The 25,314-nt window shown below is 38.7% G+C and overlaps 1 protein-coding gene across 3 annotated transcripts in view; it reads right to left on the reverse strand.

Moving 5' to 3' along the window:
- Positions 1-1,635: 1,635 nt before the first annotated feature.
- LOC149160532 (mediator of RNA polymerase II transcription subunit 33A-like) overlaps positions 1,636-25,314 on the reverse strand; it is a 60,143-nt gene continuing 36,464 nt past the window's right edge. For 2 of the 3 annotated variants that reach the window (XM_089436722.1, XM_089436724.1), the window contains exons 2-10: positions 6,862-7,169; positions 6,555-6,646; positions 5,990-6,377; positions 5,608-5,818; positions 5,283-5,397; positions 4,799-4,966; positions 3,889-4,636; positions 2,975-3,181; positions 1,636-2,848 (exon numbers count right to left, since the gene is read on the reverse strand). In XM_089436722.1, coding sequence (XP_089292848.1) covers positions 1,743-2,848; positions 2,975-3,181; positions 3,889-4,636; positions 4,799-4,966; positions 5,283-5,397; positions 5,608-5,818; positions 5,990-6,377; positions 6,555-6,646; positions 6,862-7,169 — 3,343 coding nt within the window. In that variant the 3' untranslated portion in view covers positions 1,636-1,742. The remainder of the gene's footprint in view (positions 2,849-2,974; positions 3,182-3,888; positions 4,637-4,798; positions 4,967-5,282; positions 5,398-5,607; positions 5,819-5,989; positions 6,378-6,554; positions 6,647-6,861; positions 7,170-25,314) is intronic. The other variant, XM_089436723.1, reaches the window with a different exon arrangement.

Raw genomic sequence — 25,314 nt, forward strand, 5'->3', positions numbered from 1 at the left:
CATATTGATGAATGAAAGATTTGTTTTATGGCTATTGTGTGATTCTTTTTTGCACCATACATCTGGAAGGACAAAAAAAATGTAATCTCAATTTCTAAATTTTAAAATTTAGTATTATTTATTAGTTTAAATTTGATGTATATGAAAAATAGATTTTTTAATGTGGGATTATTAATTTTGTTGTTATGTTGATTTGGTCAAATTATTTATAATTAAAATTAAAAAAATAATAATTATTAACATAAGTTTGAATTAGTCATTTGATAAGTTTATCAATGGTGGTTTACAAGTCCATGGTATTTAATGGCTTGAGGAAATCCATTCTGAAATACAAGAGTACCAACTTAAATCCATGACTTGATCCCTCTCAACCCTTGGTATATCCGATTTAAGATAGACCTAAGCTTGTAGTTAAGCCATTGAAATAAACTTACATAATCTATGAATGCATTATTAAAACAAGGTAGCCTTCTTTATTTTAGAAATAATTTTTATTTTTAACAAAATTACTACTATGTAAAAAACATTTCTATCTCATCAAAATCACTTAAGTATCTATGTCATCAAAATTACTTAATACTTACCGCAAACCTTATCCACGCTTACTCAAGAAATTTTGAATCTAACTCCATGTTAATACAAAACCCAATCACCTCGTTACTTGCCTCTAAACCTAGAGCATAAAAAAACTTTAATTTTCTCAATGTAAAGGCAACACCCTCCTAAGTAGCGACTTCTACTTCCATACGATCCTAAATTATTAATTTAAGAATTCATCTTATGCCATAACATTGTGTAATAATATTATCATGATATCATATGAGTATACAATTTGGATTTTGTAATAATAATAATAAACTTCATAATAATGAGATTTTTTAAACCAAAATTTGAGTATCTCCCACCAAAATTTGAGTGTCTCCCTCGCTATAAATTTTTTTATATTGAGGGAGTTTGAACTCTTACACTTTAGCCTTGTCGAGGCCGTAGTCAAAGAAAGTCTCACAACTTTGCTCCCCCTGACGCCAAAACAGCTAATAATAAAACTCATTTTTTATCTTTTCAAATAAAAAGATCTGTTGCTAAATCGCTTTTTGGTTGAACATTTTCACCTTCTTTTTTTTAATGCATGTTCTTCACAAAACCAACTTTGGTTACAGTTTAGGATTTAAACCAGGGATCCCACAAATTGCTCCCCTATGACAAAACATCTAACAATAATAAAAATCCCCTCATCTTTTCAACTAAACATTCCTGCTAAATGGCTTTTCGGTTGACCATCTTCACATTTTGCAAGTTCTTGCTCTTAACAAAACCAACTTTGTCCCCAACAGAGGATTTAAACTGACCTCTACAAATTGGTTTCTTCCACAATTTTGATGGTTTCTCAGAGCCCTTCCATGCTAGGCTTGCACTCCAGCATCAGCTAGAAAATATTATCACCTCAACCGATACTTCATGAATATGTCCTCCGTGATAAAGCAGATGGACTTCATGAATGTAATTGATCAATGGTTACGATGTTACAGTGATGAATGCAGTTACTAAAGTTTGTCGACAGCGTTGGACCAAAAGTTACAGGATTACAATGATGCACGCAGTTAATCAAAATTTGAATCTCCAACAAAACTGGCCTGAAAATCAAAAACTATCAAAGACTAAATTAAATGTGAATAGTATACAAATTGGAAATACAAAATTTGCATACAACTTATACTCTATACAGGGCCACCCTAGTAATCTCAAACAAGATCAGCAGCTGCACTCATGGCTCTAAGGCCTCCCCTCTCTAAAAGTGCAATGGAAAGTTCAGGCTCATGCCACCACCTCAACCCTGTAGCCAGTCTTTTAAGGGTCTCTAGGTTTATTTCAGAAATCCAGCTAGGAACACAACTAACTATCATTGCGAGGAAGCCCAATACATATGCTCTCCAGGTTGTATGTTCACATCCAAGAGAGATTTTTCCTTCCATTGCCCTTGCCATGAAGTCCATATGTATCCCAACAACCTGTGCCCTTCTCTTTGAGAAAGATGAAGCATTTACTCCCCATGAACAAGCTCCACAAAGAAAGGAAAAATATGCTATTGCATAACCTTCCAGTGCAGAAGCACTTCCTGCAAATTTGGGCTTTGTTCCATTACCAGATAAAAACCAAGTTGGTAAGATTTCCTGATAAAGCATTTGAACCAGACCCGAACCACCTGTAATACAAAGTAGAGAAGCTCCAAGGGAAGAAGCCTGTTTAACTCTTGCTAATGCATTTGCCAGCGATACTTGATGAGATTTTAATCGTTGTGCATTTTTAGTGGATTGACCTGAATATTCACCATTCATTCCAGTAGCTGCCAAGTCTCTCGCTGTTTCAACCACGAGCGTGAGAATTTCTTCAGTTACGAACCTTATATCATACATGCATCTGTAGACACGGAGATAAACCAACCCAGGTGCAACTGGGGAGGTGCCACCAGGAGAGGAATGTGAAGGGATACAACGTCCAAGGAGTGCTCCTACTCCACCATGAACTGTGAGCCTTGGCATTATTGTGTTTATGGAACCACGGGCAGCAGCAAAGCAACTTCTGAGAAGCTGAGAAACAGCATACTTATCTTGCCTGAACACAGTACGTGCAGACGTAAAAATAATAAAAGCATGCCATCTCCGAACTTTCTGAGCCCAGAGTGCTGCCACTATTGGTGTGCTAGGCCATGGGCTCCCAGCAGCTGCAGTTTCCAATGCTGATCCAGCAATACCATTAAGAAACTCTGAATTTTTATCCATCTTGAATGTTATTGTTAGACTCACAAGTGCTGCTAATGGTAAAGGAAGAGTAGCTGTTGTATTTCCTCCTGTTAAACAATACCATCCAGGCAAAGAACAATTCTCAGAATGAAAGTTAATGTTGAATCTCTTATACATTAATAGTTATGAATCAGTGTTCCCAAAGAGATGAACTTATAAATTAAATCCAATACCTGTGACAAGGCTTGGTACATCAATACCAGTAGCAGCCAATGTCTCCTTTACCTCAGCTTCAACCGATAAAAGATTTGCAGCAGGACTTGGCCAGTCAGTTCCATTCATTGATGCTGGTTTCCATATACCACGTGTAACCTCTGCAGAAAAGTAGCTAACTACCGTTGCAACAGAAGCTGGAAGAAATTCCACAAGATCTCGAAGGCCTGCACTCGCAAAATTATAACTATAAGCAAGATGAATCTTATGTTATAGCACAGAACCAACCTCTTAGAGGCTTAGGGTGAACAGGGTTAATAACAGGTTTCATCAGCATATGGAACAGCAGGTGCTAGAATGGCTGCAGCGATGGAGCGAATCCAGTTCATCGAGCTGTTTATCAAGAATCTGAATGAACACTCAAGCTGGCTGACTTTGACATCAATTTATTAAATACCAGGATTTTCATAAGATTTTGTCATCAGTTTGTTTTCATTTTCCCCTACAGGAACAATGGTCAAGTAGGGTTGAGATATGGGTTCCATTTTCTATCTCCCAGTTTACAATGGACTCCTTTCTATATTCTCAGTCCGATTTTGTGATCTGCCTCCTAAACGTATAGCTGGGGACCTATATGGTTTTGCCTTTACCTGGATAAAAAAATGTCATCATTTAAAGCACAATATGACTTGATTATTATATTACTAACGTAAAACACCCAAGTTAAACTATATTACAAAATATACCATTATTAAGTATCCATTTTCTCACTAACAAACTATCTTCTTGAGCCTGAATAAATTCCTAAATATTTTATAAACAGGATGATATGACCAATGAAAACTAATGAAGATTAACTTGGCCAAACAAGACCTAGATGTACAAAACATTTTAAGCTAAATTGCAATTTGTTAGATCAATCACTTGTCATTACCTGTTGTAAGGTCTCGGGGAGAAAGCCTTCCATGTGCACAAGCAGTCAACATAGCATCAACGACAGAAGGGACAGCCCCAAGAATTTCCCATGCAGGTAGCATAGGTCTTCGAGATGCATCCTCTCCTGCAGTTCCAGAAGAGCTACTTATACTTCCATTGGCAGATGTTCCAGCAGCAGAAGATGTAGATACTCCTTTATTCATCTTCCAATACATCATATTCAGAAGCCTATCAGCTACTTGATGAACAGGATTCCCACGAACAAAGCCTGACAGAGTTGATGCTATACAAGCTTGATGCTGACAGTACCAAACTTTCAGGTTTGGAAATGAGTCAATTAACACTTGCTGGGGAGCTGACAAAGCTGGTTCAAGAGTTTGATCCTTCGATGGATTTGATGCTTCAGGCAAACTACCTAAACCTGACATATTGTTAGCCTGAAAATGCTCTTTATCCTTCATATTTCTATTGAAATCCATGTTCACCGATGAAGCCACTCGCATATTATACAGAAGTAAAAGATATTCAAGAGTAAGTTCTGAACCAACTGGAGCTCCTTTCCCCGACAAGGTATGTTCATGAGGGCATCCATAGAACTTCCACAGCCTTAGTAGTAAAATAAAGGCATTTGAAAAGATTGTATAAACTAAAACTTCCTCCCCTTTATTTGATGATTGTATCCCTGTAGGCAAGATGGATCCAAATACCTCACAAATAGGCATCAATGCAGCTGCAACTTCTGGAATCTGCCATGTGATTTATAAATGGGAAACAAATTTGATGTTACAAAAATCACAAAGGAAAAAAAATAAAAAAAATTGACAATACTACTTCCCAACACTGATGACAAATACCAAGATTAAATCATTATAAAGGTATAAGGATTAATTTTAGTTGGATCAGCTTACCATGCCATGCAGTGAGAGAACATGAACAGTATCAACAGTAGTTATTCCTTTTAGGACAGCATGAAGTAATGGTGCAGAGGCTACTAAATGACTTCCAGGTCCATGTCCATGATAGTCTGCAGGAACAGGAGGTGAAAGCAGCTTCACTACCAAGCGTACAGTATGTTCCTGTAGGTATGGCCGATAATGAGTAAACAGAGGGCAAAACGTAACAAAATGGAGAAGCTTTTTTTATTTATTTACTTCCTTAAACATTTAAGTAAAACATTCCCTGGAAGGAACGATAGAAGAGAACAGACAAGACGAGAAGTTCCAACGTTTACGCACATAGCTCCCTAAAATTTGTATATCAGATGGGAATGTAGTATCTGAATTTCTAATCATTATAATGTAGCAAATCCAGTCAACATGGTTTCAGTGACTTTTATTATAGACTGCAGTAATCTATTCTTTTCAACATTCCACAAATAGATGCATTTATCACCTGTACATTCCATCCACGTATAAGAGATGCACCACACAAAATGCTAGCTGCAGCAGACCTTTCCTCCTCTGGTCCATTAATTGCAATGTGATATATTTTCTCCAATTCTGCTAAGCTTCCACCAGATCCATGAAAGTTCAATTATATTGTTCTATCAATAATTGATGATACCAGACAAAATCCATGATGTAGAAACGAGACATGACTAGGAACTCAAGACAGTAAAATGGTTGAATTGAAACTCAGATTGTAGAATTTATGGCCTTGGGAGAGATATCACACTAAGAGAAAGTTTGATATGCAGTTGCGGAGAGATTTAGAATACCTTGAAGCAGGAGTTGTAATGAGAGCATTTCTTAGTGAAATGGATAATGGGGATCCTTCCATGAATGCAGACCAAGGAGATCTTTGAACTGGTATTGAGTGAGATAATGGATTTATTAGTCCTCCCACATAGCCAGGCCATAAATATGTTGATGAATCAATCAATTTTCTAGCAATGCAAGCTTCAACGATTAGGTGTTGCATGTTTCCCACTGCAAGAAAAACAAATGATATAATCGACACACATTCAAAAAAATGATCTCTGAACACTTCTCAAACAAGTAAATCATCTATCATGCATTTAGTGGAACAAACTTCAAAGACAAATAGAGTGTTACAAAGATGAATATCAATGATTCAAATGAAAGTATTGATGAGATCACCTGCATTACGTGAAATACCACTGCTGCCAAGGCCATCATGGGTCCCATTTCCACTAGTAATGCTACCAAGTAAGCTTACTGCTTTAATAGCTGCCTGGTTGGCCATCGAGGCTACAGATTGAGGGGGTACTAAAAGTCCATCAAACTGTCCCAAAATCTTTAGACTTGAATGTAAGGCTGCACGCCTTGTACCTTGCCCTGACAGGTTCTTCTGTTTGTCATGATTGTCTGCGTTTCCAGTATTTCCCAGTGAATTATCATCTGCAGCTTGAAGGCTCCTCTCCTCTTCCTCAATAACAGAAACAACCACCAATGGCGTAATGGAAAGTAAAATGCATAACCGTGAGTCAAGGTGGGGAATAGGGCCCTCAACAGGATCTCTTTCCTGCTTATAGAATAGAAATTACAAATGAAACATGGAATTATGGTCTAAAAAGGGAGATAAATAACAAGAAGAATTTCTCCCAATTTTTCTTTGACATAAAATGGACTTGGTTTAACGTATTGCTAAAATGATTTTTCATAACATATATGACGCTAATAGCTGCAAGTTATATTTTTCTACCCTTTCCACAAGCCGAAGAGATGCAGTCCAGAGGCCTAAAAATGTCTCTTGCCAGCTGGTACCATATGCTGCTTGAAGAGATTTTGTCAGTTCTGAAATACAATTGTCAAAGTTAATACAAACCAATATACAGAACAGTCTTAGAAATGGTCTAAATTAAATATAACAATCTAGGAATGCCTTAAATCACTCCTCCTTTAGATTGCCTCCCAACACAATCAAATTAGCATATAAACTAAATCAACAAAGTCAAGCCCAATATATGTGCCAATATGAAAAAAAAAATTGTTTCAATTAAGTTGCATACCAGCTAGGGTCTCAATAGCAGATGTAGCTGGAACTTGCCTTCCATCCATTGCATCTTCCATAAATAAATCAAATGGAAGCCATAAAGAAGACCTTCCTAGTCCATAATTGTGCCCAAATGCTGATGTCTGAGAGCCTGCATCAATCAGTGTTCTAATTGCCTGGTGTTGGCGAGGTTGATATTCTAAACTCCTTTGAATATAGCCAGTCAACTGAGTAAGTAATTCACTAGCTATCTTTATATTTGATGATGAGGAATGAGCTTGTAGCATTTGTGACCGTTGATATAATGAACTCCATTGTTCAGGCCTGCAATAGTCACAATAGATCAATTCTTGTATTTTTGTGGTCATTCGTTGGACATTAATAAAATTAATCTTACCTTATCTTAATATCTTATAAAAACTTCTTGCTTCAAATTGCAGAATATTCTACAAGAATGTAATCTGTAGTGTTTACGAAGTTCGGTATTAAACAAAACACGAAAACATTCAAAACCAATCAGATTTACATCAATTCAAATAAAAGGACCAGTTATTGTTATCTAAAATCTTCCAAATTGGAGCTTTTGGTCTTTAATTTAGAGCACTAAAAAGATCCCTGAAATTTTAATGGGTTGAATGGAACATTGTTCAAATTGTGAAATGAGAGAAAGAAATAGCACTGCACAGGGTCATGCTTTTGACGTTAAAGTTGGAATATAAAATCAGATGAAATTTGTAAATTGAGAAAAATTGTAAGTAAAATAAGTTGTCTTAGAAAGATTGGCCTGATGGAATTGCTTATGATAAGGATTTCTCTGGGACATAATTGTAGACACAGAAACTTACACTACAAACATATGGGGGATGCAGAGTAATGACACAATATAGTTAGTGAGGAATCCAATCGTATTGCAGCCCATAACGTTCAATCAAGGCATCAAAGTTATGGAAAAGATTTGGGAATTGGGTCTATCGCCAAAGGTAAAAGCATTCCTATGATTAGCAGTAGAAAATAGTATCCTAACATGGAACAATATTCAATAAAAAGGATTGGCCCGTCCCATTGTGCCTTTTGTCATATAGCTGAAGAAATTTCTGGAAAGTTGGAAACATATTGATGCATTGCTCAGCTGTAACTGCAGTTAAGACGTGGAAAAAAATTAATGAGACAGAGGAAAGATTAATAATATTTCAGATCTCATATCTAACTAGTATAGAGGTAATCATAAATCTGAGATTTTAAATATAAAGATTCACTCTATATAAAGAAGAGTTTCTCTCCATTTCATAAGGAATTGGCATTTGGAGATTTAGGAATCAGAGAAGTGACGAAGTATTTGTGCTTAGGAGTTGAAGCATGATGGACCTCCTTTGTACTATCAAGATTGATGAGTAATGAAGATATTAGGTGTAGCTTTCAATTTTGGTGTGAGGTTTAATGTTTTCATTGTTGTGAAGAAATATAGAATTTTTTCCTGTTTTTCAATTTAATACAAAATCCTAAGTATTATTTGTTAGAAAATCAGAAAGGCAAAAATATTTTCTTATCTTGATAATTGCTTGTGATATCTTTGAATTCTTATTATCTTCTTTTATTTTTTTATCATCAAGCAACTACCAAAACATAAGTGCATGAAGATCAAAACAATAAGGGCATAGGATGTAGTCTCTCAGCCAGGGTAAAATGAAAATCCCTTTCCAAGGGGAAAAACAGAAATTCTCCTCTTCCTTTAGAACCAAATTAAATGAAACAACCAAAACCCTTGACCAAGACAAAGACCTCCTCCAATCCACCAAGTCAGCCTCCCAAGATAGTCCTTCCAATCAGCTTCTAATCAACAATACTCAACCTTCTTTAATACTGCATCAACCACAAATTTCGGCTCTACTGCATCAGAATTTTGGCCTTACTACAGACCTGCAATTTTGGCCCCTTCTGCAACTTAGAATCTTCGCACTTGTGGGAGAACAAGAAAGAAATATGAATCCTTTTGCTTGTCAAGTGTTTCTTCCTTCTCTTAGTTTTCTTTAGTTTCTTGTTCCTTCTAGTGTCTTCACGCCTTCTATTCCACTTCAAATTGTATATCGAACATCTTGCTTGGATAGGTGCTCAAATAGGTCGAATTGCACTGCTTTTATAGTCTTTTTGTGTGGTCGAATTCCTTCAATGAGGCCGACTTGTCTTCTTCTAAGGCCGACTTGGTGGAGGAGGTATAAAAGACCAAATTACATAAAATAAATTTTCTTTCTTTGACATAATAAGGCCAAGAAGGGTCTAGGACAAGATGACATGGACAATGACTCATGACACAAACCCTAGAAGCACTCAATGGGTGCTTTGACCTAGAAACAAAATAAATAAAGCATGAAACCCATGGTTATAAATAAATTTTCTTTTGCAATAGATTTTCTTTTTACAAATTACATCATGATACGAGCTAGACAACAATTATGAAGACCAAAACTAGTTACATTTTCAACACTCCCTCTTAACTAGGGAGGTATTCATAATTGTTCAACCGGTACAAGGTTGACCTCAATTTGAAATGTTCCAAGAAGGGTACAACAACATACGCAATGCTAGGGATACTCAAACTGCCAAGGTATCCTCCCAAAAGGGACTAAGGCGTCATCAAGGAAACTTGCCACTATATGTACCATCAGGCTACAACCCTGGTATCAATCCAAATGGATATAGATACCATCTAGGCCTCCATTCCAAGACACCAACCCTCACAGGAATCTAGGTATCATCAAGGTCAAACACTAAAGCAGAGCTCCAAAGACCAAGATACCCTTCCACACTGGGATCTAGACATCATCAAGGCCAAACTATAACTAAGACCTCAACACCAACTAGGCCAAAATGTCCTCCTAAGTACCATCATACGAGCAGCTTATGGTACTCATCTCTCCCTCTCAACCAAATCATAGATATCCATCAATACAAGCATGCTTATCAAATATTCAAAATTCTCAGGGAGAGATCAACACATCAACTACTTGTTCATGTTAGAAAATTGGAAAGGAAGAAAGATTTTCTTATACTTGATAATTACTTGTGAGATTCTTGTGTTCTTATTAACTTTCTTATGTTCTTCTTTTATCTTAGTTCACCAAGCAATTACCAAAACAATAGCATGAAGATCAAGGACACCAGATGTAGACGGACAGTCGGGGAAACACCCCAATCTTGGGGAAAACCCAGTCAACAACTCTTCCTTCAATAGCTTTCCTAAGATAATCAAAACTCTTCACATAGACACAGACTTCCTCCACACCAAGTCAGCCCTTTCCTTTTCCAGTAGATGATCACTTTCGAGTACTGTCTTCGACCTAGATGCAGCAATAGCAGCAACAACACTTCGAGGTAGTAGTATCTTCAACCTAGCAACTTAGAGCTTAATGCAACAGCTTCGACCTTGAAGCAATTAGCTATTCAACCTTGAAGCAACACTTCTACCTTGAAGCAACACTTCAACCTTGATGCCATACTTCGACCTTGATGTCATAACATAACTTCTTGATGCCATAACAGAACTTTGACCTTGATGTCGTAGCCCATAAAATCACACGTTTGAGAGAGAGAGAGATAACCCAAAACCTTTGATCCTTCAATTCTCCTTCTTCCACTGCAACTTCGCACTTTTTCACGGCTTCTTCTAGGAGATCGAACTTGTGTGAGTGATTTTCCTCCAAATGAATCAAACTGCTTCAATATATAGGCTTTTGGTGAGGTTGAATTACCTTTCTTGAGGCCGACTTGATCTTCTTGAGGCCGACTTGGTGTGGAGGTGACATAATTCATTTTTTACTCAAAAATAATTCTTTTTACATGATTCAAAAGCCCAAGAAGGGTCTCTTTAAATGTACAATGACTCTATTGACTTAGAATAAATCCTAGAAGTCCTCAATGGGGACTTTGACCTAAAACATGATGACCCAAGCATGAAACCCATGCTTTAATAAGTCATAATAATAATAATAATAAAATTTCTTTTCATTATTTTTCATAAGTACATTTTATTATGACTCAAATACAATTATGAAGAAAGAGTCTAGTTACATTTTTCAACACTCCCTCTTAACTAGGGAGGTATTCATTATATACAAGTACAAGGAAGAACTCCAACTATGTGAACTATGATGTTAATTTTAGATAACAATGGTATGTTCTATGCTTAGAGCAATTTTACTTCAATTTCTTTATTAGCCCAATATCAATATCCATTTTAGCAATCACATCATCATGATAGTAAAATGCAGATAGAACATAAACAATAACAGTAGAAGACAAGCCAAGACAAGAGGACACAAGATATGGCACCAGCCAAGGACAAACCCCAATGTGGGGAAACCTTTGATCAATTCTTCTTATAATTCTTCAAAAGTTCAGCAGAGAGAGAGAGTACAATATACAATATTCACTTTCCCAATCATAGTGAAATCTGATCAGTCAAACAGCAGAAACAGAAAGCCCTAACTAGAAAGTCAACGTTGGTCAACAAGGCAGATTTTGACCTCCAAAACAGCTCGGTCAAACTCGATCAACTCAGCCTCCAACAGCAAGTCAAATCAGCCCAAAAACTGTCTGAAAAAGTCTAGTCAAAACTGGTCAACAAAAGCCAATGCTGCAGCAAACCCTAGCATAGTCAACGTTGGTGAAACAGAGGTCAAACTACCTTGGATTTTGTGCCCAAAATTGTGGCCTGCCCAAACAGCAATCCTCCACCCAAAACCGCAATCAAAGATGGTCAACACTGGTCAACGTTGGTCAAAACAACTTTCTGCAAATTTTGGTCAATTCTTTTCAACACAGGGACAGCAAAAGAATAGTCCCTTCTTTGCACATGTGGAGAGAGAGAAGCCTCATAAATCCATACCCAATCAAGAGAGATATGTGAGTGAATGAAGTGTCCAAATGAGGAGGAGGCACCTTGTATTTATATACAAACATTGAGGATGAATAGACGTGACTGTTGGGCTTCTGAGCGTACATGAGTTTGTTGGCCGACCTTGACAATTTGTCCAGAATCAAAATAAATGCATAATTCCATTTGTACATTTCAGAATGGGATATCAATCCTACACCTCTCGGAGAGAGGAATCCAATAAAAATATCATCTGCCTCATATGAGTTGTCCAAGGTGAAGTTTGGCCCTAGTTGCCAAAATTAACACTCCCTCTCAACTAGGGAGAACTTCACCTGCCAAACTGCCTAACAATTTGTACCATCCTTGTCTTTGCTCTACTCTGTTGAACCATGAAGAAAGAAGAAATGATCAAGAATGTATCATAACATTCTCCACTGACCCGAACTCAGTCTCCAATAATAGTGTGTCATACCACTCTTAACCGACCCGAAGTCAGTTTCCAATTCCATAGATCCCAAATCAATATCAACATCCTAGCATAGGGAGTATGGTAGTACACGTTGCGTCCATTGTTGATTTGGGGAAGCATCGGATGTGCTCTAGCCATGAAAATTGGTGGAGAGGCTAAAGCACATGAGATCTCCAAGACCCAGAAATGGTTTGGGCAGATTCTACCCAGTTAAGGAGATATTAAAATAATTAATATTTTTAATGGAGTTCCTAAGTCTAAACTTACGAAAAATAAAATATTGATGGGTATTAATATAAAACTGGGTTAAAAGGTTCTAAATGACATGGATCAAGCCAAATCTAATCTTTAGTCGTTGATTAGAGATGTAATCTCCGCTGTTGAAGGACCAACAAAAAAAGTATAAGAGGAGGTTTGAGGGTTAGTTGGAGAACACACCATAGTGATCAGTCATTTGATTTTCTAGAGCGGGGTTTGCTAAGAGAAATCGAACCAGTGATCAGAGTTGCAGCGAGGGGCAGTGAGTACGGGGTGTTGACCACTATGTGTCAACTTCCCAGCAGTACACCCCCTTTTCTTCGCAAAAAGGGATATCGCTTGATCGACATGCCCTTGCCATTCGACAGTCATCGGCAGCTTGATCAATTTATGTTGTAAACCCAGTCTGCATATTTAATTGTAAATAATCTTAGAGAGTTGAGTCATGTATGTAAATTGCCTAGGTGGACCTAATTTTCTAGTGATAATCTACGTTCCGGAAGGTTTTTTGTCTCACCGATCTATGATCGGCAGAGTTTTCCTTCAGCCTAACCCCAAAGCCGGAATGGATTTTGTCATTAAAATCTTAGGAGAATCCTAGTGTGTTAATCTGCTAGATTATAGTTGTGTCGCAGAACTGGGTGGTTTATGAGGGTCTATGTCAAATGGGTTCTCCCCCTTGAGATGTAAAGTTGTAAAAGTCATGATGTAAAAGTGTCTTGAGGGTTAGAAAATGTTTTTAATCCCCTCATAAGTCCTAAGTCCTAGGTCCTACGTGATTTTTTCAAAGGCTAAGTTCGAGGATCCATTTAAAAATAAATTAAAAAATAAAAAATAGAAAGAAAAAAAAAAGAAAAAAGAAATAAATAAATAAATAAAAATAAAAAAAAAAAAATAAAAAAATAAAATAAAAATAATAAAGTAAAAAACTTAAAAAATAATAAAATAATAATATTTTGAGTAAATAAATACAGAATTTCAATTTTTTAATGCATTAAAAATTCGACGGATGAGATTAAGAGATATCTTGATCCTCATCGACAGTCGAGATCATTTTGACATGGATCACTCGAACTAGCTGTTGGGGATTTTTCCTTTAAATAGGGTGCTAGGGGTCACTTGAGAGGGGATTCGATCTGTGAGTCTTGCGCTGAAGAAGCTCTCTTGTAAACTCTTTCTGGTGCTAATAAAGAAAGACTATGGGGTTGAAATCTTGTCGGTGTTACTCTCTGGAAGTGTTGTGAGCTATTTTATTTTCTGCATATTTTAATTTTCAGCGATTAATAACAGCTTATTATAGAGTATTATTGAGCACAGGTATCTTGTTCACTTGCTAGGGTTTGAATGGCATTAGGTTTTCTGAAGTAATGGCAGGTATCTCCATTGCTTTTTGAGATCTAGTATTATTTTTTCTCTCTTTATTGATGGTTGAAGTGAGCTGTGCAGGAAAACCCTTATTGAAGAAGATCAGCGGGCGTTTGGGGAAATTCTCGGCTGAACCAGCCAACTCCCGCAAGCATTTTTCTTGCAGAGCCCAGCTAGTTTTGATCCTGGGTTTATCATTCAATTTATTTTTCTAAATTGCATGAGATATTTTCTGAAGTTCTTCATAGTAAAATCTGAAACTTTCGATAATATTACTGCTGATGATTACTGATAGATCTGGCTGTTTAAGAGTCGACAATTGTAAATTTTTAGCTGATTTAGAGTTTCATTTGTTTCTGGTAGGTCTCACTTCTTGGTGTTTTTTGCATTTCAGGTCACAGGTATAGATCTTCAAAGTTTACTTTTGTTTTCAGGGTTTCCGGCAGGGAAAATCTTCATCGTATTTTCTAGACTTCTGAAGGGATTTGGTGGTTCGTTGTAATTGTTTTGCTGCTCAAGAGTTATTTGCAGGAAGAAAGATTTTTTTATGAGAGCAGGTTGTTTCACTTCTGCACAGCCTCCTGTTCTCCACGTGATTTACTTGGCAACCCTCTATTCCTACGATCCCTTATCTGCTGTCGACTGCATACGTTGCCCCTACTGCTCTCCTCATTGATTCTTCCACGTTGTTCTCCATTCCACCATCGGGTTTACATCAAGCTGCTCGCAGACAATTCACTGCCCACCAACGTGTTGCATTTCTGCTCCAAACCCGTCACCCCTCGCTTGCCTGTTCACGCATATCGTCTTCTACCCACGCTATTCCTGCGTTCGCTACTCTTCACGCAGCTCCAACCTCCACCTGCTCAGCCGCTTGCATATTTCCCCTCACCTGCACACACATACAACGTAAATTCGATTTCTTTTAATGCGCTAAAGGAAAAGCGTATCAATCGATCCCTGCGGCTACGCCTTTCACCGCATATCATCTCCATCGAAACTATCTGACCCCGCATCCGTCCAAGCAGAAAATCGTTGAAGTTCTCAGAGACGGGGCAAGGATCAGGTTTTTCTCCCGTGGACGCCAAGTGAAAGTCCCGATCCATGCATTTACAGTAAAGAGTGTTGATCGAATTGTTTTATTTACGCTTTGCGTAGGAAGCATCCCTTTTGTTTTGGTTTCAGCGTAATCAAGGGAGTTTAGGTTCTTAGCTTAGGTTTAGTTTTAATAATTAGAGCAATTCAATTTTATTTAAATTTTAAAGGGAAAAATCATAAAACTTAGGTTTCGATTTTTTTTTTTTCCTTAGTCTTAGATTAACTCTTAAATTTTAAAATTAAAAAATATCAAAAATAACTTTTTGTTCTAAGTTAGATTTTATTTGATAAATTTTTCATTTTAAATTTAAGATTTTAAAAACATAAAAATATTTTTGGAAATATCTTGCCAGCTTCAGTCTCAGCTCAGGGATTTATCACGTTTTATTTTTTCTGCTAAGGCTAAAATTTTTTGATGTGGAATTGATGTTTATCTAATTTAGCATGCATGAATAATCATTTTGAAGATTTGCTACATGAATATGATATCTGGTTAATGTTTAAAATTACGTGGTTGTGTATCGAGCTTCATCTTTTGAAGTTTTAAAATTGCTAGATCATTGTTAAAACATTGTGAATTTACTAAATATCTTGCATCATTCAAGTTATTTGATGATAAATGATTGCTTTACACGGTTTACATTTCTGCAACATCTAGTAAGTAATCGTTTAAACATCAATCCCATTAAATTAATAAAATCAATTTAGTGCTTGTTCCTTCGTGTCTCCCAGTCCAACTGTTTCACGGTTGTTTGTCCATTTCCCTACAGGGTCTACCCCCCTTAGCCGCGGGAGACAGGCTTAAATGGAGAGATCGGGGATCAGAGTGACAGCCCCCGATCTGAGCGTTGTCGTGACAATCTGTGCGACAACATTTTTGGCGTCGTTGCAGGGGACAGAGTTTTTCTGTTCCTGGCGTTTTAACGACATTCATCTTCTCATTTTTCATCATTCTCATCATTCTTTTTCATCTCGCATTTGAGCTAGCAGATTCAACATTTTTTGGCATCATTTGGATCTCTTTCATCACCTTATCTTTCGTCATATCAGAAACTTCTCTTCGATTTGTTTCTTGTTTGGGTGGCGACTCCATTTTCTTATTTTTCACAGACAAGAAGCCTCCCTCATATCTACTTGTTGGTTGCTTTTTGGATCTTAGAATTAGATTCATTGTTCAAGTGGCGACTCCACTTCTTTCATCTCTTAATTTTCTTGAGCAGAAATCTCTTTCTATCATCCATTTGATCCCTTATTATTCATCATGGATTTTTCATTTAAACCATGTCATTTTACTGATAATCTCCATGATTTTCCAAAAGAGGCCATTTCTAAATTATTTAAGTTCTCAGGTGGTGATTCGGTCGCTGTTAGACAGCATTTAAACAGGTTTACTTGTGTAATGATCATATATTGTAGACTTCCTCAATATAATCATGAAGATGTCAAGATGCGTCTATTTGTCCATTCTTTAAAGGGTGATGCTTTGCACTGGTTTAATAGTTGTCCTGAAGATTCCTTCATTTCTTTGCAAGACATTGTCGATGCTTTTAAAGATAGATATGGTGATCCAGATAGCTCGCCTTGTGCCCCTAAAATTGTGCAACAAAATGAAAGTAATCTTGTAACAGGTCCAGCTGTCCAAGACAATTCTTCATATCAGAATGTGCCATCCACTTGTACCATTGCAGATCATAGTAGTGTTGACAATGAAAAGGAAGATCATAAGCAAATTATACAAGATCTATTGCTACTGGTAAGAAATATGGAGATAAATCAAACTAATTACGCCAATGATGTGAGAACTTTATGCACTCACCTGGAAAAGCGTAATAGGGAGATGAAGATCATGCAAAATCAACATAGTAAGGAAATTGAAGCCATGAAGATTAATCATGACACAGAAATTAGTTTTATGCAAAGCAAGATGTCAGGCTTAAAGGAAAATATGACGACCATGCAAGCAAATCATAAGAAAGAAATAAACTCTATGTAGCATTGCTTGATGACCATGGAAGAAGACCATGCCAGAGAAATCAGTGCTATAAGGGCTGAACACTCTAGTCAGATAGACGCCATTAAAATACAGTTTTAGAAATTTCAACAGCAGTCAGAAGATGAAGGAAACTAGGAAGAATCAATAGATCAAAAGCCTTCTCATCCGCTGCAACAAGCTCCATCTTACTATGAGGAAGTCATTGGTTCAATTGAAAGGTGGTTAATTGAAGGTGATCCAGATAGAATTAAAAATGATAAAGATCAGATGCAGGAAAAAGAAAGACATGTCACGCATATCTTACATACTTCATCTGATAACTTTGAAGCAGAAAGTTCCATGTCATCAGTGATCCAGCCTGCCAGGAAGAAAAAGTGCAAAAGAAAGAGAATGAGAAGAAGATTTGATGCATCAGACGACCGCGAGCAGCTTGATTTTCGGATAGGAAAAAGTCCTACCATATGTAGAATTGGACATGGCACATCCGACAAGCAGCCAACAGATTTGCCTGAAAGCAGGCAAATGCTCAGTATACACTATATTGAACACATCTGATGCCATGGGGCATCCCCTGTATTTCTAACCTTACTCCTTGTTTTTTCAGCATTTTCATTTCTGTTTTAGGATTAAGATTTACTTTTCATGTTACTAGATAGTTAATAAATGAAGAGCTTATATTTTTCCTGTGCTTAACGTTATATGATGATTTTTTGGATGGACGCTACTTATGTTTTGTTGTGTGTTGCATGGGTGCAGATTCTGGATTCTCACATTCCTACAGTGCAGCAACGTGTCCCCAAGTGGAGCCAGATGTTGACCACTACGTGTCAACTTCCCAACAGTACACCCCCTTTTCTTCGCAAAAAGGGATATCGGTTGATCGACATGTCCGTGCCATTCGACAGTCATCGACAGCTTGATCAATTTATGTTGTAAACCCAGTCTGCATATTTAATTGTAAATAATCTTAGCAGAGTTGAGTCATGTATGTAAATTGCCTAGGTGGACCTAATTTTCTAGTGATAATCTACGTTCCGGAAGGTTTTTTGTCTCACCGATCTATTGATCGGCAGAGTTTTCCTTCAGCGTAACCCCAAAGCCGGAATGGATTTTGTCATTAGAATCTTAGGAGAATCCTAGTGTGTTAATCTGCTAGATTATAGTTGTGTCGCAGAACTGGGTGGTTTATGAGGGTCTATGTCAAATGGGTTCTCCCCCTTGAGATGTAAAGTTGTAAAAGTCATGATGTAAAAGTGTCTTGAGGGTTAGAAAATGTTTTTAATCCCCTCATAAGTCCCAAGTCCCAAGTCCTAGGTGATTTTTCCAAAGGCTAAGTTCGAGGATCCATTTAAAAATAAATTTAAAAAATTAAAAAATAAAAAATAGAAAAAAATAAATAAATAAATAAATAAATAAAAAATAAAAATAATAAAGTAAAAAACTTAAAAAATAATAAATAATAATATTTTGAGTAAATAAATGCAGAATTTCAATTTTTTAATGCATTAAAAATTCGACGGATGAGATTAAGAGATATCTTGATCCTCATCGACGGTCGAAATCATTTTGACATGGATCACTCAAACTAGCTATTGGGGATTTTTCCTTTAAATAGGGTGCTAGGGGTCACTTGAGAGGGGATTCGATCTGTGAGTCTTGTACTGAAGAAACTCTCTTGTAAACTCTTTCTGGTGCTAATAAAGAAAGACTTTGGGGTTGAAATCTTGCCGGTGTTACTCTCTGGAAGTGCTTTGAGCTATTTTATTTTCTGCATATTCTAATTTTCAGCCATTAATAACAGCTTATTATAGAGTATTGTTGAGCACATGTATCTTGTTCACTTGCTAGGGTTTGAATGGCATTAGGTTTTCTGAAGTAATGGCAGGTATCTCCATTGCTTTTTGAGATCTAGTATTATTTTTTCTCTCTTTATTGATGGTTGAAGTGAGTTGTGCAGGAAAACCCTTATTGAAGAAGATCAGCGGGCGTTTGGGGAAATTCTCGGCTGAACCAGCCAACTCCCGCAAGCATTTCTCTTGCAGAGCCCAGCTAGTTTTGATCATGGGTTTATCATTCAGTTTATTTTTCTAAATTGCATGAGAGATTTTCTGAAGTTCTTCATAGTAAAATCTGAAACTTTCGATAATATTACTGTTGATTACTGATAGATCTGGCTGTTTAAGAGTCGACAATTGTAAATTTTTAGCTGATTTAGAGTTTCATTTGTTTCTGGTAGGTCTCACTTCTTGGTGTTTTTTGCATTTCAGGTCACAGGTATAGATCTTCAAAGTTTACTTTTGTTTTCAGGGTTTCCGGCAGGGAAAATCTTCATCGTATTTTCTAAATTTCTGAAGGGATTTGGTGGTTCGTTGTAATTGTTTTGCTGCTCAAGAGTTATTTGCAGGAAGAAAGATTTTTTTTTATGAGAGCAGGTTGTTTCACTTCTGCACAGCCTCCTGTTCTCCACGTGATTTACTTGGCAACCCTCTATTCTTGCGATCCCTTATCTGTTGTCGACTGCATACGTTGCCCCTACTGCTCTCCTCATTGATTCTTCCACGTTGTTCTCCATTCCACCATCGGGTTTACATCAAGCTGCTCGCAGACAATTCACTGCCCACCAACGTGTTGCATTTCTGCTCCAAACCCGTCACCCCTCGCTTGCCTGTTCACGCATATCGTCTTCTACCCACGCTATTCCTGCGTTCACTGCTCTTCACGCAGCTCCAACCTCCACCTGCTCAGCCGCTTGCATATTTCCCCTCACCTGCACACACATACAACGTAAATTCGATTTCTTTTAATGCGCTAAAGGAAAAGCGTATCAACCGATCCCTGCGGCTACGCCTTTCACCGCATATCATCTCCATCGAAACTGTCTGACCCCGCATCCGTCCAAGCAGAAAATCGTTGAAGTTCTCAGAGACGGGGCAAGGATCAAGTTTTTCTCCCGTGGACGCCAGGTGAAAGTCCCGATCCATGCGTTTACAGTAAAGAGTGTTGATTGAATTGTTTTATTTACGCTTTGCGTAGGAAGCATCCCTTTTGTTTTGGTTTCAGCGTAATCAGGTGAGTTTAGGTTCTTAGCTTAGGTTTAGTTTTAATAATTAGAGCGATTCAATTTTATTTAAATTTTAAAGGGAAAAATCATAAAACTTAGGTTTCGATTTTATTTTATTTTATTTTATTTTATTTTCCTTAGTCTTAGATTAACTCTTAAATTTTAAAATTAAAAAATATCAAAAATAACTTTTTGTTCTAAGTTAGATTTTATTTGATAAATTTTTCATTTTAAATTTAAGATTTTAAAAACATAAAAATATTTTTGGAAATATCTTGCCAGCTTCAGTCTCAGCTCAGGGATTTATCACGTTTTATTTTTTCTGCTAAGGCTAAAAATTTTTGATGTGGAATTGATGTTTATCTAATTTAGCATGCATGAATAATCATTTTGAAGATTTACTACATGAATATGATATCTGGTTAATGTTTAAAATTACGTGGTTGTGTATCAACCTTTATCTTTCGAAGTTTTAAAATTGCTAGATCATTGTTAAAACATTGTGAATTTACTGAATATCTTGCATCATTCAAGTTATTTGATGATAAATGATTGTTGTACACGGTTTACATTTCTGTAACATCTAGTAAGTAATCGTTTAAACATCAATCCCATAAGGCACTGGTCCATTAAATTAATAAAATCAATTTAGTGCTTGTTCCTTCGTGTCTCCCAGTCCAACTGTTTCACGGTTGGTTGTCCATTTCCCTATAGGGTCTACCCCCCTTAGCCGCGAGAGACAGGCTTAAACGGAGAGATCGGGAATCAGAGTGACAGCCCCCGATCTGAGCGTTCTCGTGACAATCTGTGCGACAACACGGGGCAAAGAGGCAGAGATAGTGTCGGAAGTCCAACGCAGAGGCAGAGAGGCAGACGCTGAGCCAGAGGGAGCCACGTAGAGGCAGAAGAGACTGTGCAAAGCCCAGAAGGGCCTGCGTCATCCATGCAAAGGCTATAGGAGTGACGCAAAGGGCAATAGAGGCTGCGCAATGCCTCAGAGCGCTGACGCAGAGGGTTTCGGGCTGACGCAGAGGCCAGGAAGGTTGACGCTGAGCTTCAAATTGTGCTGGAGAGGGTTTCGTGGGGCAGACTTTCCAAATATTTTCTTCTAAATAGAGAGGTATTACTGCCAGATTATTTTCTCTGTCGGGTGAGCCAGTTTGGTACCTAGTTGTACTCAGAAAGACAGCATAATAATATAACCCTCATAATTGTTGCATCGGTTTTCCCGCATTGGGTTTTTCCGGGGACGATTGTCCAAAAATAACGGTGTCACTTGTGTGTTTGTCCATTTCTTTCAGTTGTTGATTTGTAGATGGTTGAGACTGTATTGTGTTTATTTTAGTGTTTATATGAGTAAATAACTTGTTAGTAATTAAACAAGTAGGAGAAATAAACCAAAGAATACAGATAAAATTTCTAATGAGTAATACTTAGAAATTTCAACATGATATCAGAGCGTTGCAGATCACAAGAGAGCTAAAGGCACCAGCTGAATCAGAGCATTTGCAGTAGAAACAATTGTCCCGAGTGACAGAAGTTGTTCCTAGCAGAAAGCAGCAGAGAAGGGTTGACGCAGAGGAACTACGTCATCAATTCGAGCTAGAGAGAGGCCAACGCAGAGGCTGAGGAGGGAAGAAGAGGCTCACGAAGAGCCATGCAGAGACCAGGAGGGTTGACGCAGTTGGCTAGTGGAGCAATTCAGCTAGTGTCAGGATTGCGTAGAGCCTAGAGGCTTAGTCCTTCAGTTGTTGGGGCATAGGAAGTTGTGGGTAGATTGCGGGGAGTGAAGCTGGTGGGGTGTTGTTGCTGCCGAGACAGAACAGTACCTAATAGGGAAAAACCAAGGTAGAGGGAGTCGCTACCTAGGCGGATTTCCAGCCAAGGAATCCAGATTAGTGTTGCAGGAGCATAGGAGATCAAAGAGGTGCGATTCGTCGGTTGGCAGGAGGATTTCCAGGAGGGAAATCGAGACTCAGAGGGAGTCTAGCGAGAGAACTTCTAGAGGGAAGTAGAGACTCGGAGGAGTCAAAAGGAAGAGCAGAGAGATGGCCATGAATGGACTGAGGGATCAGGACAGGCTGGACAGGGCATCCAACTTTGTCGTCTGGAAGGCCAGGATCCTGTCCATTCTAGATAGACATCGCATCAAGGCCTTCGCCTTGAGAACCGTGGCTATCCCAGTTGACCCAGCTGACAATGAAAAGTATGAGGAAGCAATGGCCAAGGCGAAATGCATAATCCTTGATGGGGTCAAGGATCATGTGGTCCAGCATATTGCCAAGAAGGAGACGGCAAAGGAAATGTGGGACACCTTGAAGACATTGTATCAGCACACTTTCGTGCAGAGGAAGATGTTACTGGAGAATCAACTGCAATCATACCAGATGCAGAAGGGGGAGTAGATAGATCACTTCCTCGGCAGATTGAAGGAGATTCGGGACCAACTGACTTCCATAGGGGCCACGCTGGATCAAGAGTTGATGGTGAGAACCGCTCTAAACGTAGTCTCCGAGGAGTGGGAGACATTCGTCTAGAGTATTCTGGGCAGAGCGAATCTTCTACATTGGGAAGAATTGTGGGCGGCTCTTCGCCAGAAAGAGATCAGACGGTTGACCAAGATGGGAAGTAGCAGCAAACGAGTCTAGTTCAAGAAAGAGGAGGAAGAGGATGCAGCTCTGGCATCTGCGGGGAAGTAGGAGAAGAGGAAGAAAAAGGACCTCTCCAAGATAAAGTTCTTCAACTGTGGGGAACTGGGGCATTATGCGAACCAGTGTCCAAGGAAGAAGAATAAGGGAGAGGCATATGATTCCAAGGCAGCGTCAGTGAAGGCGGAAAAGGAGGTAGAGGAGGATGACGATTGTGCCTTGAGTGCTCATGTAACTCTATAGAAGAGGTGGGGAAACATCGAGCTGTAGTCAGTAGGACTACAGGGGATGAGGGGTAGGATCCTTGAGGTACCAACACTCTTGGATCATACCTGGCTACGGGAGCCCTGAAGTGAGAGTGGCAGGATGGTGGATGTCGGTAGAAATGGATGCGGATGAAGAGGCAAAGAGTGCTAGAAGTCCAGAAGTCCCATGCAACGCAGAGGGGGTTACAGCAGTGCGAGAGGCATAGAGGAGGTTGCAGCAGTGCAGGAGGGCACAGAGAGGTTTGCAGCAGTGCGAGAGGCACAGAGTTGTTGCAGCAATGCAGATGCAGCAGAGGGAGCACAGTATAGCAGCAAAGAGAGCTTTAGCATCGGGAGTGTTTCTAGCCTAACAGGGATGTCAGTAGTTGGGTGGATCAGTTACTTACTTCTCAGTAACTGAGTTGCAGTGCAGTAGCACGATGCAACATGATTAGAGGAGGTTGCAGTGCAGTTGCAGTTGCAGTGCAGATGCAGTGTTGGGAGAAAGGGCTAGCAGTAGCACGAATGCAAAGGGAGTTGTCGTACGGATGTAGCAGTGGTAGTGGTAGAGCCATGGGCAGCAGTACAGGATGCAACAGTGCAGAGGATGTTGGGCAGGGAGGCCTAGCATCAGCACAGGTACCAATGCCGTATAATCAGGGTGATGCTCAGTATGGAGTATTACTATAGCACATTCCTTGCTAAGAGGGAGTGTTGATTTGGGGTAGCATCAGATGTGCTATAGCCATGAAAACTGGTGGAGAGGCTAAAAGACATGAGATCTCCAAGACCCAGAAATGGTTTGGGCAGATTCTACACAGTTAAGGAAATATTAAAATAATTAATATTTTTAATGGAGTTCCTAAGTCTAAACTTACGAAAAATAAAATATTAATAGGTATTAATATAAAACTGGGTTAGAAGGTTCTAAATGACATGGATCGAGCCAAATCTAATCTTAGTCGTTGATTAGAGATGTAATCTCGGTCGTTGAAGGACCAACAGGAAAAGTATAAGAGGAGGCTGGAGGGTCAGTTGGAGAACACACTAGAGTGATCAATCATTCGATTTTCTAGAGCGGGTTTGCTAAGAGAAATCGAATCAGTGATCAGAGTTGCAGCGAGGGGCAGTGAGTACGAGGCAGAGAGGCAGAGATAGTGTCGGAAGTCCAACGCAAAGGCAAAGAGGCAGACGCTGAGCCGAAGGGAGCCACGCAGAGGCAGAGGAGACTGCGCAGAGGCCAGAAGGGCCTGCGTCATCCATGCAAAGGCTGTAGAAGTGACGCAGAGGGCCATAGAGGTTGTGTAGTGTTGATTTGGGGTAGCATCGGATGTGCTCTAGCGACGAAATTTGGTGGAGAGGTTGGGGCACATAAGATCTCCAATACCCAGAAAGGATTTGGGCAGACTCTAAACAGATCAGGGGATATTAAAGTAATTAATATTTTTAATGGAGTCGCTAAGTCTAAACTTAGGGAAAATAAAATATTAATGTGTATTAATATGAATCTGTGTTAGAATGGTCCAAAAGACATGGATCAAGCTAGATCTAATCTTAGCTGTAGATTAGGGACTTAATCTTGGTCATTGAGATGTCAACAGAAAAAGTATAAGAGGAGGCTTGAGGGGCACTTGGAGAATATACTGAGGGAGACCAGTAAGTTCAATTTCTAGAGCGAGGTTTGCTGAGAAATTGAACCAGTGGTCTGGAGAGTAGTCAGGAGGCAACAAGTACGGAATAGAGAGACGCGAGATCAGTGCAGCAGACGCAGAGCCAGAGGGAGCCACGCAGAGGCAGCAGAGACTGCGCAGAGCCAAAAGGACCTGCGTCATCCACGCAGAGGCTACAGGAGTGACGCAGAAGCCCAGAGAGGCTACGCAGAGCCTCATTAGGCTGACACAAAGGATTACAGGCAGTAGCAGAGGTCAGTAGGGCCTATGTTGGGTTTAGAAAAGTGTTGGAAGTTTGTCTATCTATGGGTAAGCTAGTTCGGCACCCTGTTGTTCAAGAAAATTGCTGAATAATAAAATCCTCCCTTGCTGCACTGGTTTTCCCACATTGGGTTTTTCCGAGGACATTAGTCCAAAATAACTGTGTCAATGTGTGCATATGTTTGTTTCTATATTACGGTGTGATATCTACAGCAATATTTATTTTAATGTTTGTTGAAGTAATTTCATGAATAACTTATGATGAAATAAGTAGGAAAAGTAAATTAGTTGCTGCAGCGATAGAATTTTCAATGGTATCAGAGACAGAAAGGGAAAATTAGTTATGGGTCGAGACCACGATGCAAAGGCATCCACCTCAGGGGACTCACGCAAATTTTCATAAGATTAGAGAGAGAGATTTCGATTTCTCTATGTTGGCTTCCAGGTTGGAAGAAGAAGTGGCGTGCATGACTAGTGCTGCATCATCAGAAGTATGGTATATAGACAGTGAAGCCTCGTGGCATATGA

This window comes from Pinus tabuliformis, chromosome 5_2, assembly GCF_031772625.1.
Source record: "Pinus tabuliformis cultivar Carrire ecotype Pingquan chromosome 5_2, CPIR1, whole genome shotgun sequence".
Classification (NCBI taxonomy): domain Eukaryota; kingdom Viridiplantae; phylum Streptophyta; class Pinopsida; order Pinales; family Pinaceae; genus Pinus; species Pinus tabuliformis.